Source organism: Gasterosteus aculeatus, chromosome 8, assembly GCF_964276395.1.
Source record: "Gasterosteus aculeatus chromosome 8, fGasAcu3.hap1.1, whole genome shotgun sequence".
Taxonomy (NCBI): Eukaryota; Metazoa; Chordata; class Actinopteri; order Perciformes; family Gasterosteidae; genus Gasterosteus; species Gasterosteus aculeatus.
In genome coordinates, this window is record NC_135695.1 from 21,136,795 (window position 1) to 21,150,939 (window position 14,145).

The 14,145-nt window shown below is 50.8% G+C and overlaps 3 protein-coding genes across 3 annotated transcripts in view; 1 reads left to right on the forward strand and 2 right to left on the reverse strand.

Moving 5' to 3' along the window:
* cyfip1 (cytoplasmic FMR1 interacting protein 1) overlaps positions 1-2,570 on the reverse strand; it is a 20,238-nt gene extending 17,668 nt beyond the window's left edge. The window contains exon 1 of the mRNA XM_078108719.1: positions 2,130-2,570. The gene's annotated coding sequence lies outside the window, so the exon portion shown is untranslated. The remainder of the gene's footprint in view (positions 1-2,129) is intronic.
* A 528-nt stretch (positions 2,571-3,098) lies between these two features.
* Positions 3,099-10,778, reverse strand: tubgcp5 (tubulin gamma complex component 5). Its single transcript, XM_040183419.2, has 23 exons — positions 10,217-10,778; positions 10,055-10,108; positions 9,554-9,662; positions 9,375-9,471; positions 9,185-9,264; positions 8,793-8,937; positions 8,590-8,707; positions 8,201-8,290; positions 8,019-8,112; positions 7,693-7,933; positions 7,400-7,602; positions 6,922-7,037; positions 6,572-6,840; positions 6,223-6,421; positions 5,818-6,006; positions 5,558-5,740; positions 5,160-5,244; positions 4,824-4,944; positions 4,594-4,745; positions 4,114-4,239; positions 3,835-3,923; positions 3,490-3,590; positions 3,099-3,383 (listed from the first exon to the last, which is right to left on the reverse strand). Exons 1-23 carry the CDS (start codon positions 10,348-10,350, stop codon positions 3,337-3,339), a joined length of 3,042 nt encoding a protein of 1,013 aa, XP_040039353.1. The 5' UTR covers positions 10,351-10,778; the 3' UTR covers positions 3,099-3,336.
* Positions 10,779-11,292: 514 nt separating this feature from the next.
* chst7 (carbohydrate (N-acetylglucosamine 6-O) sulfotransferase 7) lies at positions 11,293-14,134 on the forward strand. Its single transcript, XM_078108721.1, has 2 exons — positions 11,293-12,573; positions 13,011-14,134. The coding sequence occupies exon 1, from the start codon at positions 11,293-11,295 to the stop codon at positions 12,559-12,561; it is 1,269 nt and encodes a 422-aa protein (XP_077964847.1). The 3' UTR covers positions 12,562-12,573; positions 13,011-14,134.
* The last annotated feature ends 11 nt before the right edge of the window (positions 14,135-14,145 follow it).

Below are 14,145 nucleotides of genomic sequence, written 5' to 3' on the forward strand. Positions count from 1 at the left end.
TGGACAGCAGCAGTGTTTTATTTTTAGACCAAGGAAGAAATTCAGTTCTTTGAAGGAGTCTTTTTAACCTTATTAAAAGATATTGAACTTCTTAACTCAGCAGATTGTAATACAATATTAAAAACTACTGATGAAAGCTATTTGATTTATAATAGATTTGTCCTTATGTGTGTTTTTATGAAGGAAAGAAAAACACATAAAAGCATAACAACTTAATGGTAGAAAAGTGTTGCAGGAACGTTGATCCGTGGTGCAGAATGGCAATAAATGTTTAACTCTCCTAAACGGATTAAACGATGCCACAACAAAAAAAGCCAGCGGAGATCACACCTTGAGGAGGAAGTCTCCAAAACACCGTGAAGAAAGTTATACTTTCTAAAGATTGAGGTGTGAAAACAACTCGTTTAGCAGGATATCAGACCACCGTCACCAACGAATGCAAAGCAAATCTGTAAACTCAAACCTGAAAATGTTCCTGCAACATCGAACCAAACAGCATTTGCGTGATTTATGAGGGACACACAACGCGGTGCAAATGAACAAGACAACAAACTGGAAACCTTGTTTCATCTCGACTGTTTGCTACGGCAACGCTGTGTCCTTTACTAGACATCGGGACGAAATACACCAGACTCTATTGAAAGAACCAGTGATTTTATCCCGTCCTGAACAGTTGGTTAGTTTGTGTTATTTCTGCTTTAAAACACGGTTAGTTCTGATTCTCACACAATAAAACAAACGGTAACAGACGGAGAACGCAGCAACTCCTGTCCTCTGGGACGTTCAACTGCAGTTTTTATGAATGAAGCTCTCATGTACATAGATATATTTTTATATCTATATACAGTCAGTACTATGTCTCATTCTAAGTGGATTTTGAAGCACCCTCGAAGACGACATTCAACCGCACATGAAAAGACAGCAGCACAGATGTGGTTTAACTTCCAGTACCATCAAACCTCATCACCATTCTTCCTTCCTTCCCTCTGAGATAACGCTGATAAAAGTAATAAAAGTAGTGCAGCAACCAACAAATTCTTCATGAACTCAGGACCAGAGATTTCAGCATTTAAGTGACAAGACAATATTGTGCAACATGTGTTTACTATACAAATGTTTCCCACCATCTTTTTTTTACATGATTCTTGAGATATGTTGTTACGTTTCCTAGCGTGGCTACATCTTTATTACACACAGATGGACGACATTGTATACATTTATTTATTTCTATAAAGTGAGGTCAATCAGTCGTGTTTTAAAGCTGCATTCTCTGTAGTGACCACCAGGGAGCGACTCCTCCGCTCCCATAGACGTCTATGAGAAAACAACTACTTCTCTCTTTATTTATTCCCTCAGTAAATATTGTAAACATGAGTTTATGGTCTCAGTCTCTAGTTTCAAGTCTTCTTCAACACAGCATGATGTTCATTTAGTAAGTGATGGTCCATTTAGAGTCAAACAGACCATAATGGAGGGAACGCTTTAGGGCGGGGCAGGCTTGTGATTGACAGGTCTCTTACAAGAGAAGTATATGGCGTCTCTAAATCCCTCATGGAAAATATTGCCACTTTTTTCATTGGTTGCACGACAAAAAAAGAACATGGCGACTGGTGATGGGAAAATCGTGTAACTCCCGGTTTAAAAACGTCATTCCTCGAACCAATCGGCTGACGTCACGAGGACTACGCCCACTTTTCATTTACAGCCTGGATTACTATACTTTTCCAGAAAAAAAGTTCTCACTGTGGTCAACCGGAAGGGGCGGGACTTCACCTCCCAGTGACCAACCAACTTATCCCCAGTCAGCCCTACTCTTACTTTTTAGTACTTACATTTCGGAAGCAGGACTTTCTTTTTTAAGAGAGTACATCGACACTGTGGTAGTAGTACTTGTACTGTAATGAAACACGGAGTACTTGCTTCGGTGTGTAACCGTGGTAGTAGCAGCGTGCCTCTGCGGTATCGGTGGCCTGAGATTCGTCTCGGTTTGCGGCCTGCTGGGAGGCAGGAACACGGCTCCTCACCAAAAGTTCCCCCGAGACGAGGCTCCCTCTTCCCGAAACTCGCTCCCGAACTACCGTGGCTGGAGAACCCCCCCCCCCCCCCAAAAAAAAAAAACTTCTACTCACCCGCAGTTGTCGGTTAGCGAGTTAAACTTGTGCGGCAATGAGGGAAACTAAAGCGCCATTGAACCGGACCGTCGATCTCCGCCGGAGAAGAAGTCCAGATTTGTTTTATTGTTGGAAGTCAATCCTCGGACGTTTTCGTTCCGTCGTCGGCCCGGGGGGGGGAGAGAAATCTTTCTCTCTTCTTGAACTTCTCCTGCTCGGTCGGCTGTTATTATCATGGGCGGAGGGGGGCGAGGAGGAGCAGGAGGGAGGAGGGCCGAGTCGGGAGTTCCGGTCCCTGAAACAGGGAAACTCAACAGGAAACACTGCGTTCAGCCGCGCTGCTAAAGCTCGTCCAGCGGCGCGCGGGGGGAGGGAGGGACGCTCACCGGAATGTACAGTACGGGAAGAGCCGGCGGTACGGAGGCCGAGCGCTGCCAGAGCCGCCTCCCCAAAGCCAAACGCCAGGACGGAGTGCAACACAACGCGGGGCCGTGTTTTTGCAGGTTGTAGTGTACATGTAGAGTTAAAAAAGGACAATGAAATAATTTAAATGATGTAGAAGTTTAATTTACGGTAGCGTGGAGGGTGAGTAGTGGCAAAACAACCGACCCAAAATTAAATATAAGGACGGAGTGGTCTGGAAAACAATAACGTCCCAACATATTTATAATATTTTAGTGTAATGATAAAGTTACATTCATTAAGTCGATTTTCAAAATAGTACATTTGTTGGCGTATGGAGAAGGATTAGTGCCAAAGCAACCTCCCCAAAATTAGACATAAGTATGATAAATGTCTGAAATGTACTAGAGGTAGTTTTGAAAGTGATGCCCCTAGTGGACACCAGGAACATTACATGTAGTGACCAATACAGCAGTGGTGCCCCTAGTGGACACCAGGAGAATTACATGTATTAACTGATTCAATTTGTTGGAAAATGTATTCATTGTAGCAAGGATAGTTACACAAAGTGGAATAACAACAATAATCATTGTGCAATATTTATTCTGCTCCATACATAGACATGATTAACAATCAGCTCATAAAAAACACTATTGTACAAAAAGTCACTTTTTATTTTTAAATACACAAGTTGGTTCGACTCCGGCGCCGAAAAGAAAAACAATCTTTCGACATCCCGTAATCTGGGCAGCAGACAGCGACGTCATACGTGACATCTCGGTTCAGTCCGGCACTTCACAGCAGACACACTGTGTCTGGTTCCTCAGCACTGCTCAAAGCCGGCCATGAGAGACAGAGCCAGAGACTCCACTGCACCGGGAGACAAAGAAGAGGACGTCTTGTTTGTTGTTCCCATACGCGCTGAAGGGATGATAATATTCATGAGATGGTCAACGTAGCGTGTGGTTATACTCACAATGAGGAAAGGAGCCCCGACACACGGCCTTGTTCAGAATCGTCACAAGGAACATGTGACAGTTTTTGAAATCAGATTCCATTTTATCGATGGACTCGATTCTGAAAGCGATACAAAATATATATGTATATATATTTAAAAACATTTGTGACCATTTATTACCACCATAGTAATACAGCCCTAATGTTTCTTTCCCAGGAGGAAAGACCAGCTGTATGAAGCCTGGTCGCAGGAAAATTAAATGGAGGAAAGCAGCCAGATATCAATTTCGTTGCGAATCCCTTTGTTGCATAATGACAATAAATGACCCCCCCCCCCCGGTGTTATAAGAAAGCTCTCACTTACTTCCAGGCTCCGAATCCCGCCTGCCACCGTTCGGAGAAGATGAGGACCAGATTGAGAACCTTCATTATGGCCTCCTTCACGAAACTGACCTGAGGAAACAGGGAAACACAACTCGATGACCTCATCCAACAGTTCACAGGTGACGGGTGCGTCTTAGTTTTTTTTGGCTTCAGGGCGGCTTCAGCTCAGGAAAAGCAGCGCTAGACATTGTGTGGACCTTTGGAAAGAAGTGTTGTGCGTACTTAACAACACACAGGTGGACTCTCTGTGAGAGCTTACCTTCTCCCTCAGGAGGCAGCGGTCGTGAATGGTTGCCAAATATCTGTAGTGGATCTTGATCAGCTGGTCCAGGTCCTTTGCCTCCTGCACTTGGTGCTGAAACTCCAGTCCTGTGCTGTGCAGAATCTGCAGAGAGACGATGCACACGGATTCAACAAGGACCAGAGAAGGCTTTTAAAACAAATGTGGGTACTTTCCTGCAGCCTTTAAATGCACCGCCAATGCGACTTTTCAAAATTATCCCTTATTTTAGCTGGAGAACGATGAGCTTCAAAAACGGGGGCGTCAGAAATATAACGTTGAATCAAGATTATTTGTAAATAATGTGCGAGAACATTTAAAACCGTCAAAAAGGAGCAATGCCGGTACACGCTCCAAACCAATAGGGGGCATCGTTTGCCCTTGCGATCTAAATTTACCGCACAGCGACACCAAGAGCTTTGACTCCCTTTAGATCCGATCGCCCGCTGCACATCTCACCCTGGTCATGATGTAGTTGTGGAGGCTGTTGACAAAGTGCATCAGCTTGACCCGTAGCAGACACATCCGGTGGATCTGCTGGTTCACCGGCTCCTTGACCCTCACCTCCTCGGCCAGAGCTTCCTCCGGCTTCTTGGTGACGTCCGTGAAGTCTAGAAGAGACAAAAACCCGTTTTACACCCGGCCGAGACCTCCCTCCCCCAACATCCACCCGCACCGCCAACTCGTACCGCTGAAACGGAGGGTGTCCAGGCTGTATTTGGCCCATTTGATCTGCAGCAGCAGGAGAAACACCTGGTTGTAGATCTTCTGACACTCGGAGCTGATCACAATGTCAACGGGCCAGGGAACCTGAGGAGAGGAAACGGGAGAAAACGTGAACACACACAATGCGATACCCGGGGTTCCTTGATCACCTGTGCTCTTCTTGCGGTCATTGAATGCTCGGGGGCCCATTTGGATTTCTGGGCATTGAGGTTGGGCTCAAACATTAAAAAGTTATATCATGACATAAATAATAGAAAATGAAGAGTGAGTCACAGTGTCCCAATGAGCACGCTGCTGACCTTGTAGCCCAGCGTAAGAACTTCTAGATTGTTCACAGGATGCTTCTTCCTGGCCGGGTCGATGGTCTCCAAGAAGATTGACAACCTTAAAAATAGAAAGTGATGGCGTTCAAATATTGGCTGAATTTCAATAATGTAAAACAAAATGGATTCATTATGTCAATCAGCCAGGTATCTTTTATTGGTTTCTGTTTTTAGAGTGTTTTGTTGTATTGTTCTCTTTTGTTTTTATCACTTATTTGTGAAGTCTGCTTTCAAGGTTCTTGCTTTTTTTTCTTCCACGTGCTTGTTCGAGCCAGAAAACGTCTCGTAATCCAATGAGGGAAGATAATAGTCCCATAGATAAACCGCACAAAGTAAAGATGGACCCCGCCCTCGCTCACAAACACATGCGGTACCTGCTGCTGTCCTCGGGGTGGCGCTGTCCCACGGCCTCCTGCAGCTGACCGTTGAGGAAAGACAGCTGCTGCCAGCTCTCCTTCTCCTGCACCTTGTCGAAGATGGCCGTGTAGAAGTCGTACATGGTGTCTCCGGCTTCCAGCAGGAAGTAGTTCCTCATGGCCTGGAGGTATCCCAGCAGCCTGCGGAGACGCGGAGGAACTCAAACAATCTGCGGGCCCGGGAACAGGAGAACCGCACCTCGTGGAGCGAATCCTACCTGTAGTCCTTCTTCAGGGTCTTCATGAGGTTCCCGCAGCACTCGACGTACCGCCTCTGGATGTGCGGGTAGAGGCAGGAGCGCAGCGTGAGCTCAAAGGTCTGGCAGGTGACCGACTGGGACGAGCGGTCCACGTTGAAGTCGCCTCCGGAGAATCGCTCGTGGAAGTCGCTCTGCTCCAGGTACAGCCTGAGAGGGACACACGTACGTATAATCCCTTTCAGATGTTTGCACTGTAGCATTGGAGACATTACGAATCCAGCCTTAAAAAGTGGGGGCTAAATGGAACGGAGAGGAAAAAACGGCTCGTGATTACAAAAGTGTTTTTTCATTTCACATTCGATCACGTTGATGCGCTTCCTTGTTTAGTCCCACGCGGGTGCGAGCGTGTCCGTATCCGCTTACCTTGCAAAGTTGATGGCCAGCAGCGGGTCGTGCACGTCCTGCATCTCCAGGTGCTGGGAGATGATGGACTGCATCTTGATCAGGCTCCTCCTGGTGGCCTGTTGCTCGGTAACCGCGTCCACGGGAGACTCGTCTCGGCTGCAGAGGCGCGACTGCACCGACTCCAGAAACAAAGTGTACAAGCTCTTCCTCTCGGCATCTGCAAAGCAACACTGACATTGGTCGACAAATACGCCAAGCGTGGCACAGTCACATGTCCATCAGGTGAGAGCTGAAGTAGTTGAGGTGCTGAGGTGAAGATGGATTCATGAGGCACTCAACATGTTGTCGTGCGCACGCACACACTGACCTCTGGAGGACCTCCCGGACTCCTGCGTCTCCTTGCAGTCCAGATTTTTGAGCAGCTGCATGGACTTGCCGGCCATGATGATCTGCTTGAGCACGGGTTTGAGGAAGGACACCATGGTGAGCTGCCTGCTGCCGGAGGCCTGTTCGCCTCCGGAGCTCCCGCTGGCCGCGTCGTTCAGCTTCTCCTCGTTCTCCACCGTCTCCGACACGCTGTACAGAGTGTAGGTGGCGTACCAGAAGTCCCTGTGGTTCACCGGCACGTCCTTGTTCCTGAGCGGGACGGAGACCAGTCGCTGAGATGGGAGCAGCGGCTGGAACGTGCGTGGCGTTCATCGCGCTGGTGATGCGTACCTCTGGATGATGAACTCCTTGGCGGGGTCGAACAGGTGGCCGTGGACGATCCACTCGTCCACGATCTCCAGATAGGGTCGGACCGTCTCCGTCCACAGGGAGAACAACAAGGCCACCTGGAAGGGAAGATGGCGCAGGAAGGATCACACACCAAGTACGTTCTACGGAGAAGGAATTTAGCTTGTTGACGGGTGAAACATTTGATACATTTTCAAATAGAAAATAGAATAAAGTCAACAAAACAAAAGGAATGTCCCGAGTTCTTGGGGTCCCTGGAGGTCTCGGGCCTCATTAACGTCACATGACGACACAAAATAACTGCTGAAGGCAGCAGTTAAGCAGCTCCTGTGTTTAAATCCCTCTTTATGTGAATGTAGTCTGGTGTCTTTGTAAAGGGCAGAAATAGATAAATAAGGCGTAGATGTTACGTCCCCCACAGAAGATTCCTCTCCTCCATCGAAACGCTGCCAAAACTCACCGCCTGCTCCGACGCCTCCCCGCCGCTGTCGTACTCTATGATGGCTTTGTACAGGGTGTTGAGCAGGTGAGAGGCCCGCACCACGTTGGGGGTCTCGGGGGGGACTTCGGCGACCCCGGTGCAGAAGACTTTGTGCAGCACTTTGATCTGGGCCAAGTGAGGGTCGAGTCTATTAAGAACCGCCGACAGGGTCACCGTCTCATCTGGAGGACGGACACGTTGAACAGAGAGATGAATCCCTCATCGGCCCAACCTCATAACCCCCCTCCCCACTAATACAGACTTGTACTTGCCATTGCATATGACCTCCCTCTCGATCGTGGTCAGCTCCTCTTTGAAGCCGGTGAAGTACTTGTTGAGCGCCCACACGAAGGCCTGGTAGGTCCTGAAGGGGGGCTCGGAGCCCTTCTTGGAGCCGGGGCCCGGCGGGCTGGGCTCCGAGCTGTGACCCGTCACCTCGTCGATGAACCTCTGCAGCCTGGACACCGCCTGCCCGAACACGGCGATGTGCTCCAGCACGGAGCGGAGGCAGTTCTGCGGGCGCAGAGAGAGACAACGCGGTGTTTCCTGCGAAACTCAAGGCGACACGAAGGGTGCGACACAAAGACGCTCCGCTTACACTGGTGAGATGGGTTACCACCACGTTACTCCTCACCGACACTTTCCCATCGTGCAGTTGGAATATGAAGTGTTTCTTCACCCCGGAGAGAAGCCTGCAACATGTCAAAAGTGTTGATAGAAATGCTCCGTTAAACCCCACGAGGACGCGAGTGTTCAGGGACCGAGAACGACTCCTCTCACCACAGGGTCTCCCGAATCACTTGGGTCTCGGTGACGAAGGATTTTTCTTCAGGCAGATACAGCGGGTCAGTGTTGTACAGGTGCTGATCCCTGAGGAGAGAACATGTCCGATCAAGCAAGAAACTGGATGAAACTCAACCGTGGAATCACGGTATCATGATGAGTGAATCAGCACCATCATGAGAGAAGGTTGCAAATCTGTAGAGCAATTATTAGTATTTTCGGCCTTATCGAGGATAAATGAGCTTGACTTTCTGATTCATTTATATATTCTTTGTAACTTTATGATATCAGAGAACATTCAGCCCTTTGTCTTGTAAATCTGTTTTAGAATGTCATCCACCCATCAGCGGAAGAGTGGCCCTAAAGTGAAGGTGAAGGTTGCTCACCACACATTGAGCAGGTTGGAGTGTAGATGTAAGCTGTGAGGGAAGCGAGGAGCGTGAGGAACCCAGTACGGCGTCACTACATGCTGCTCCAGCCAGACGCGGGCGGCCGGCTCCCCCACTGCACACAAAGGCACAAACTTCCATTAGCTTCTCTGCACACACACACGAGACGCTTGTGTCTCGGCCGCGTGATCCGTCTTCACCTGTCCAGGCAACGGGAGCCGCCTTGTTGTTGTTGTTGTTGTTGTCCTGGTCTTCCTGCGGCGTTCTGTCACACTGGATCCCAGAGTCTTCTCTGCTGATTGGCTGCTGGCTGTCGCCGTCCTCGCTCTCCTCCTCCGACCAGTCCTAAAGTAAAATACAGAACCGTCAGGACGGATTCAATGGGAATCTGAATCTAGATGGGAAGGTGGTTCCACGGTTTACAGCTCTCTGACTCACTGAGAGAATTAAAATCAATGAAGCATTTGTTTTAATGACAATATTTCATCGTGATGAGTTCGGTAAAAAATGATCACTATAGATCGCTAAAGTTGGTTTCATTGGTTTATTGAGTACCATCTTGGATTACGGTCATCAAGTGCGTTTTACTCACGGGCGTATCGGGGTATGGTCCAATGTCTACGTCCTCACCCTCCATCAGGTATTTCGCCCAATCAAAGCGGTCTTCGTCTTCTGCAGACACAAGATGAAGTCATTTATTTAACATGGATGTCCATATGATGTATATTTATATATTTTTATGCAAGTATTTTTGAAAGAGTACTGAGTACTAAGCATCTCACCGGCCTCCTTCAGCCTGGGCCTCTCAGTGAAGTCTGTGTTTAAGGGCGAGTCCGATAAGAAGAGCAGCAGGGATAAGGCGCTGTAGTGTGCATCGCTCTGCAGAACCAAACACAGCAAACCGCTCTGGATAGTGTTTTGTAGATGCATTTGATACGTTTCTATTGGAAGGGTCACAGACCTTTATTCCCTCCGTATTGGGTAAAGGGGAGTTCAGGAACTCCTCAGTGAGCCTCTTCCAGCTCTCTGCTTTACTCACGTCAGAGTGGATCATGAGCTTCTCATATATTCTGGGAAACACAGCAGAATCATCCATCTCGCGTGCAGGACCGGAGGTTTAGAGATGTTTGAACCGGACATCTCTAAACTAAAGATAACGGTAACTATCTCCTGCTGCTGTCAACAGATTTATATTTGATAATTAGCAGAGACATCATAGCTAATATAACAGTGTTTAAACAATCCGATTTAATGACATAGTATCAGATCTGTGCATCGACTCGTCAACACTAAATTTCAGTATTCTAGGATGTTGGAGGCATTTACTACTCGATTGTAAAAGAAAGGGAATTCTTCCATTCCTTCTGGTACCACGTTATACCTCCATTACATTCATCTGACAGGTGTAGTGACTATACAAAAGGATTTGACATCATGACAAAGACCCCCCACACTCACTCACCCACTTAAACTGCGTTGGACTTTATGGCTGTCCACGTCCAGGAATCGATGAAACCTGCCAACAACAAAAATAACGTTACAATGCTATTAGCTTACTAGCATCACACTAGCATGTTAGCATCCGACAAGCTGCCCCCTCCCTCAATTCTCTGCCAAACGTCACCTGAAATTCGTCCAGGCAAATTTCTGTGCCAGCTGAAAGTTCTGGTCCTCTTCGTCCTCGACCCCACCGATGCATCTTATCAGCCTCTTCGTTTCTCTCTCCGTCTCCTTTTCGAAGGCGGTCCAGTGTGCCATGTTGATGCTGACAGCGGTGCTGCAGCAGCAGCTAGCTCGCTAGCTTGGCCGTTACGCTAACATTACACCGACTCGTACTGGGACAGGTTTGCAGTCTATCGACAGCCTCGATACTTTCCCGGTGATAATTCTTCAAGCTACAGAGACTGCATGAACGACACAACGACGCATAACGCCATTTATTGCAACGACACAAGCTGTATTTAACGTTAGCTCTCTCCGGAGCGGCGTTTGACTCCCGACAACAAATGGGGGAGTTATTGCGCATGCGCGAAACAAACAAAGTTATAATGCGTATTGTTTTGTGTTCTATTTTTGTTTGACCCAATCAACGTATGGCAGCAAAAGCAGTCAACGTTTAAGATGATGGGAATGGATCACTGACAACACACGACACTCTTCAGGAGGGTAACATTGATTTAAATGTGAAGCTCCCACAATCCTTTGCGCTACTCTAGCGACGTGACGGCAGTAGCTGTTTGGTCCTCTTCCCGTCAAGGCTCTCTGAGAGGTCCAATCCAACGTCGATTTGTATTTATTTTACACAGAAATCGTTTCAAGTGCAAATACTGGCAAAAACAACAACTAGTACGGCTTTTATGAAGTTCATAGCAAGGTTAGGACGTGTGGTCGCCTTTGGTCCCTCTCCCCCCTTAAAGGCTCTTCGAGGTTTCCAATATAACGGTGCTCCCTTTTTCACATTTATGACGCGTATCAAAAAAACAATTACAAACTTCCCTAACGACAACGCCACCATCGCGCATTTGACTGCGAACAGGAAAGGGGTGTTTCTCCCGCTGAAGGGGCGTGGCCGCACGCACCGTGGCCTCCCACACGCGCACATAAACTCCCCGCAGCGCCGCGGCGCCGCTCACTGCTCCGACCCTCCAAGAGAAGCAGCTAGCCGGCTAGCTAGCTAGCCCCGCGTCCCGGCGAGAGGAAATGAAGAGGAGGTTACATAAGAAATACCTGGTTTTGATCCTGGCGTACTCCGCTCTGCTGCTGTTGATCCCCTACGTGTTGGACTACCGGGACAAATCCGTCCAGCGCGCTAAACGGCCGCTGCCGCAGCAACAGCCGCGATGCCCGGACCTGGAGAGCTCCGTGGCGCTCCTGTGGGATAACGGTTACCGGGCGAACGGCAGCGACGCGGCGGAGCCCGCCGGCAACCGGAGCCGGTCGCGGATCCACATCTACCTGCACGCCACCTGGAGGACCGGCTCCTCGTTCCTGGGGGAGTTGTTCAACCAGCACCCCGATGCGTTCTACCTGTACGAGCCCATGTGGCACATCTGGCAGGCTCTGTACCCGGGGGACGCGGGCAGCCTGCAGGGCGCGGTGCGCGACATGATGAACAGCCTGTACCGCTGCGACTTCTCGGTCCTCAAGCTGTACGCCGGCTCGCAGAACATCACCACGTCCTTCATCTTCGGCTGGAAGATGAACAAGGTGATCTGCTCGGAGCCGCTGTGCGACGCGCACAGGCGGCACGACATCGGGCTGGTGCGGGAGGACCGCTGCGCCAAGTGCCAGAAGCGGGACATCCGGGAGCTGGAGAGGGAGTGCAAGAAGTACCCGGTGATGGTCATCAAAGGCGTGCGCGTGTTGGACCTGAGCACGCTGGTGCCGCTGATGAGAGACCCCGAGATCAACCTGCGGGTCGTCCAGCTCTTCAGGGACCCGAGGGCCGTGCACAACTCGCGGCTGAAGTCCAAGCAGGCCCTGGTGAAGGAGAGCATCCAGGTGCTGCGCAGCAAGAAGCAGACGGACAAGTACAAGCGGCTCCTCGTTCCGAGCAACCGGGTGAACCGGGCCGAGAGCTACGTCTCCAGCGCCATGGAGCTCATCTGCGACAACTGGCTCGGGGACATGATGCTGGTGGCCAACGCGCCTCCCTGGCTGAGGAGGAACTACCTGCGGGTCCGCTACGAGGACCTGGTGCTGCACCCGATGGAGGAGCTCCAGAGGCTCCTGCGCTTCTCCAACCTCAGCACCTCCCCGGCCCTGGAGAAGTTCGCGCTGAACATGACGCGCGGCCAGGGTTACTCCTCGGACAGGCCGTTCCTCATTTCCTCCAGGGACGCCAAGGAGGCGATCTACGCCTGGAGGGAGCGGCTCAGCGTGGAGCAGATCCACCAGGTGGAGGCCTACTGCAGCGAGGTCATGAGGCAGCTCGGGTACGGGAGGAACAACGTGGACAAAAGCCCGTGAGGACGTGCCGAGGTGAGCGTGCGCCTTTCCGACGGAAATCAGCAGAGAGGCGCCGAAACCGCCCGCCGGGCCCCGCTGCTGACCTTTGACCCCCATGCTCTCACCGAGGCCAATTGGACTCTGCAGCGTTTGACGTGTGCGCGCTTTAAATGAGCTCTAGGTGTGATGTCCGCCTGGCGTTCAGACTAAGCTTTTCCGAGCGCTGACGTCATCAACGCGGCTGGATGGCATCGTTTCATTTGATTAACACCGTTTCGCTCACGGCGCCTTTTTAACGGAAGGGAACGATAACAATGGACTCGGCCTTTGTGTCGTAGATAACCGCTTAATCTGTGTGTCCGTGTGGTTTTATTTCCTCACATCAGAGGGGGGGGGGGGCTCATTTATCTGGAGGCTCCTCGGTTTCTCGATGAGTTTGACTCCACTAACAGATTTTTAATATCCACCAGAGCGAGGCGGCGGCAGCAGGAAGGTTTCTCCCTCCTCAATAACCGGCTGCTGCTGGTTCATAGAGGCTTCATTGTTTCCCCGCTGGCAGGGCTCGGCCCTCTCATGGGGGGGGGGGGAGGGAACTGGCAGCAAGTCTCCCGATGCCGCTGCCGAGAAGGGGGGGTCATTGTCCCCGACGAGTCACCTGCCAAGCAGCCGGGCGCCCAGCAGAAACCGGGTGGAGGCAGCCCGGTCCCGCCGGCGCCACCCGGAGTCGAGCCCCGATGGACGTGGACGGGCTACTGGGCGCAGGCCCAACGTGTCCCTCGCCAATGCGGTCTGAACACGAGGTGTGTGGGGTGTGGGTGGGGGGGGGGGGGGCGGCAGCGCCTGATGGGCCCGCGCTGCCAGGGGTGCAGATGGGGGCCGTGCACATCGTTAATCCCGCCAGGAAGTGACCTTCTGCTCCGAGTCGGTTTCCAGCCAGCAGCTGTAGTGTTGATCTCCTCCCTTCTCTTCCAGCTGCTCGGTGTTTCTGCGCCGAGGGTGAAAGGTGGGACGCGAAAACGAGCAGCTGGAATGTGATCAGCGGGGGAGAGGGGTTGGTCGGGGCGAAGAGCAGCTTATTTGTACGTTGTTTAATGCCAGCGGGACGTCGAGGGGAATCACAGCAGACGGGTTTCTGTCCGTTTTAGTAGCACTAAACCCTCCTCGGAGCCAGAAGGGGCCCAACACGGGACTTGGGGAGGACGACCCCCCCCCCACACACACACACACACACACCCGCGTGGCCTACGAGTAGCGGCTGCTAGGAGAGAAGAAACTACAGTACTTTCTGGGGCCGGGGGCCCGGCCGAGGGACCTTCTGCTCCCCTCAGGAATCCCGAGCAGCTGCAGCCCCCCCGACCGACTAAACACTCCGGCGGGTGTGAAGCGCCGCCTCGCTCCCCAACCAGCGGTTCACTGTATTTTGTGTAGTCGCAGACGGCACGGATTCATTTTGTGTTCAGTTTTCTTTTCTTGGTCGAAAACATGTAAAAAAATAAAAATGCTGCGGCGTCGACCAGCATCAAGCGTTCAACTTCAGAAGTTGGTTCTGTAATCATCCGGCTCTCTTGACAATAAAGTGGCCGCGGTGACGTTTGGAAGCGTTTG

What these genes read in the sequence shown, in the direction of transcription:
- chst7 (XM_078108721.1), top strand. Translation starts at nt 11,293, where the DNA reads ATGAAGAGGAGGTTACATAAGAAATACCTGGTTTTGATCCTGGCGTAC.
- tubgcp5 (XM_040183419.2), bottom strand. Translation starts at nt 10,350, where the DNA reads ATGGCACACTGGACCGCCTTCGAAAAGGAGACGGAGAGAGAAACGAAG. An exon ending in AAGGAGTTCATCATCCAGAG is followed by an intron (nt 6,841 to 6,921) that starts GTACGCATCACC and finishes CGTCCCGCTCAG; the next exon opens with GAACAAGGACGTGCCGGTGA. An exon ending in GCGGGATTCGGAGCCTGGAA is followed by an intron (nt 3,591 to 3,834) that starts GTAAGTGAGAGC and finishes TATCGCTTTCAG; the next exon opens with AATCGAGTCCATCGATAAAA.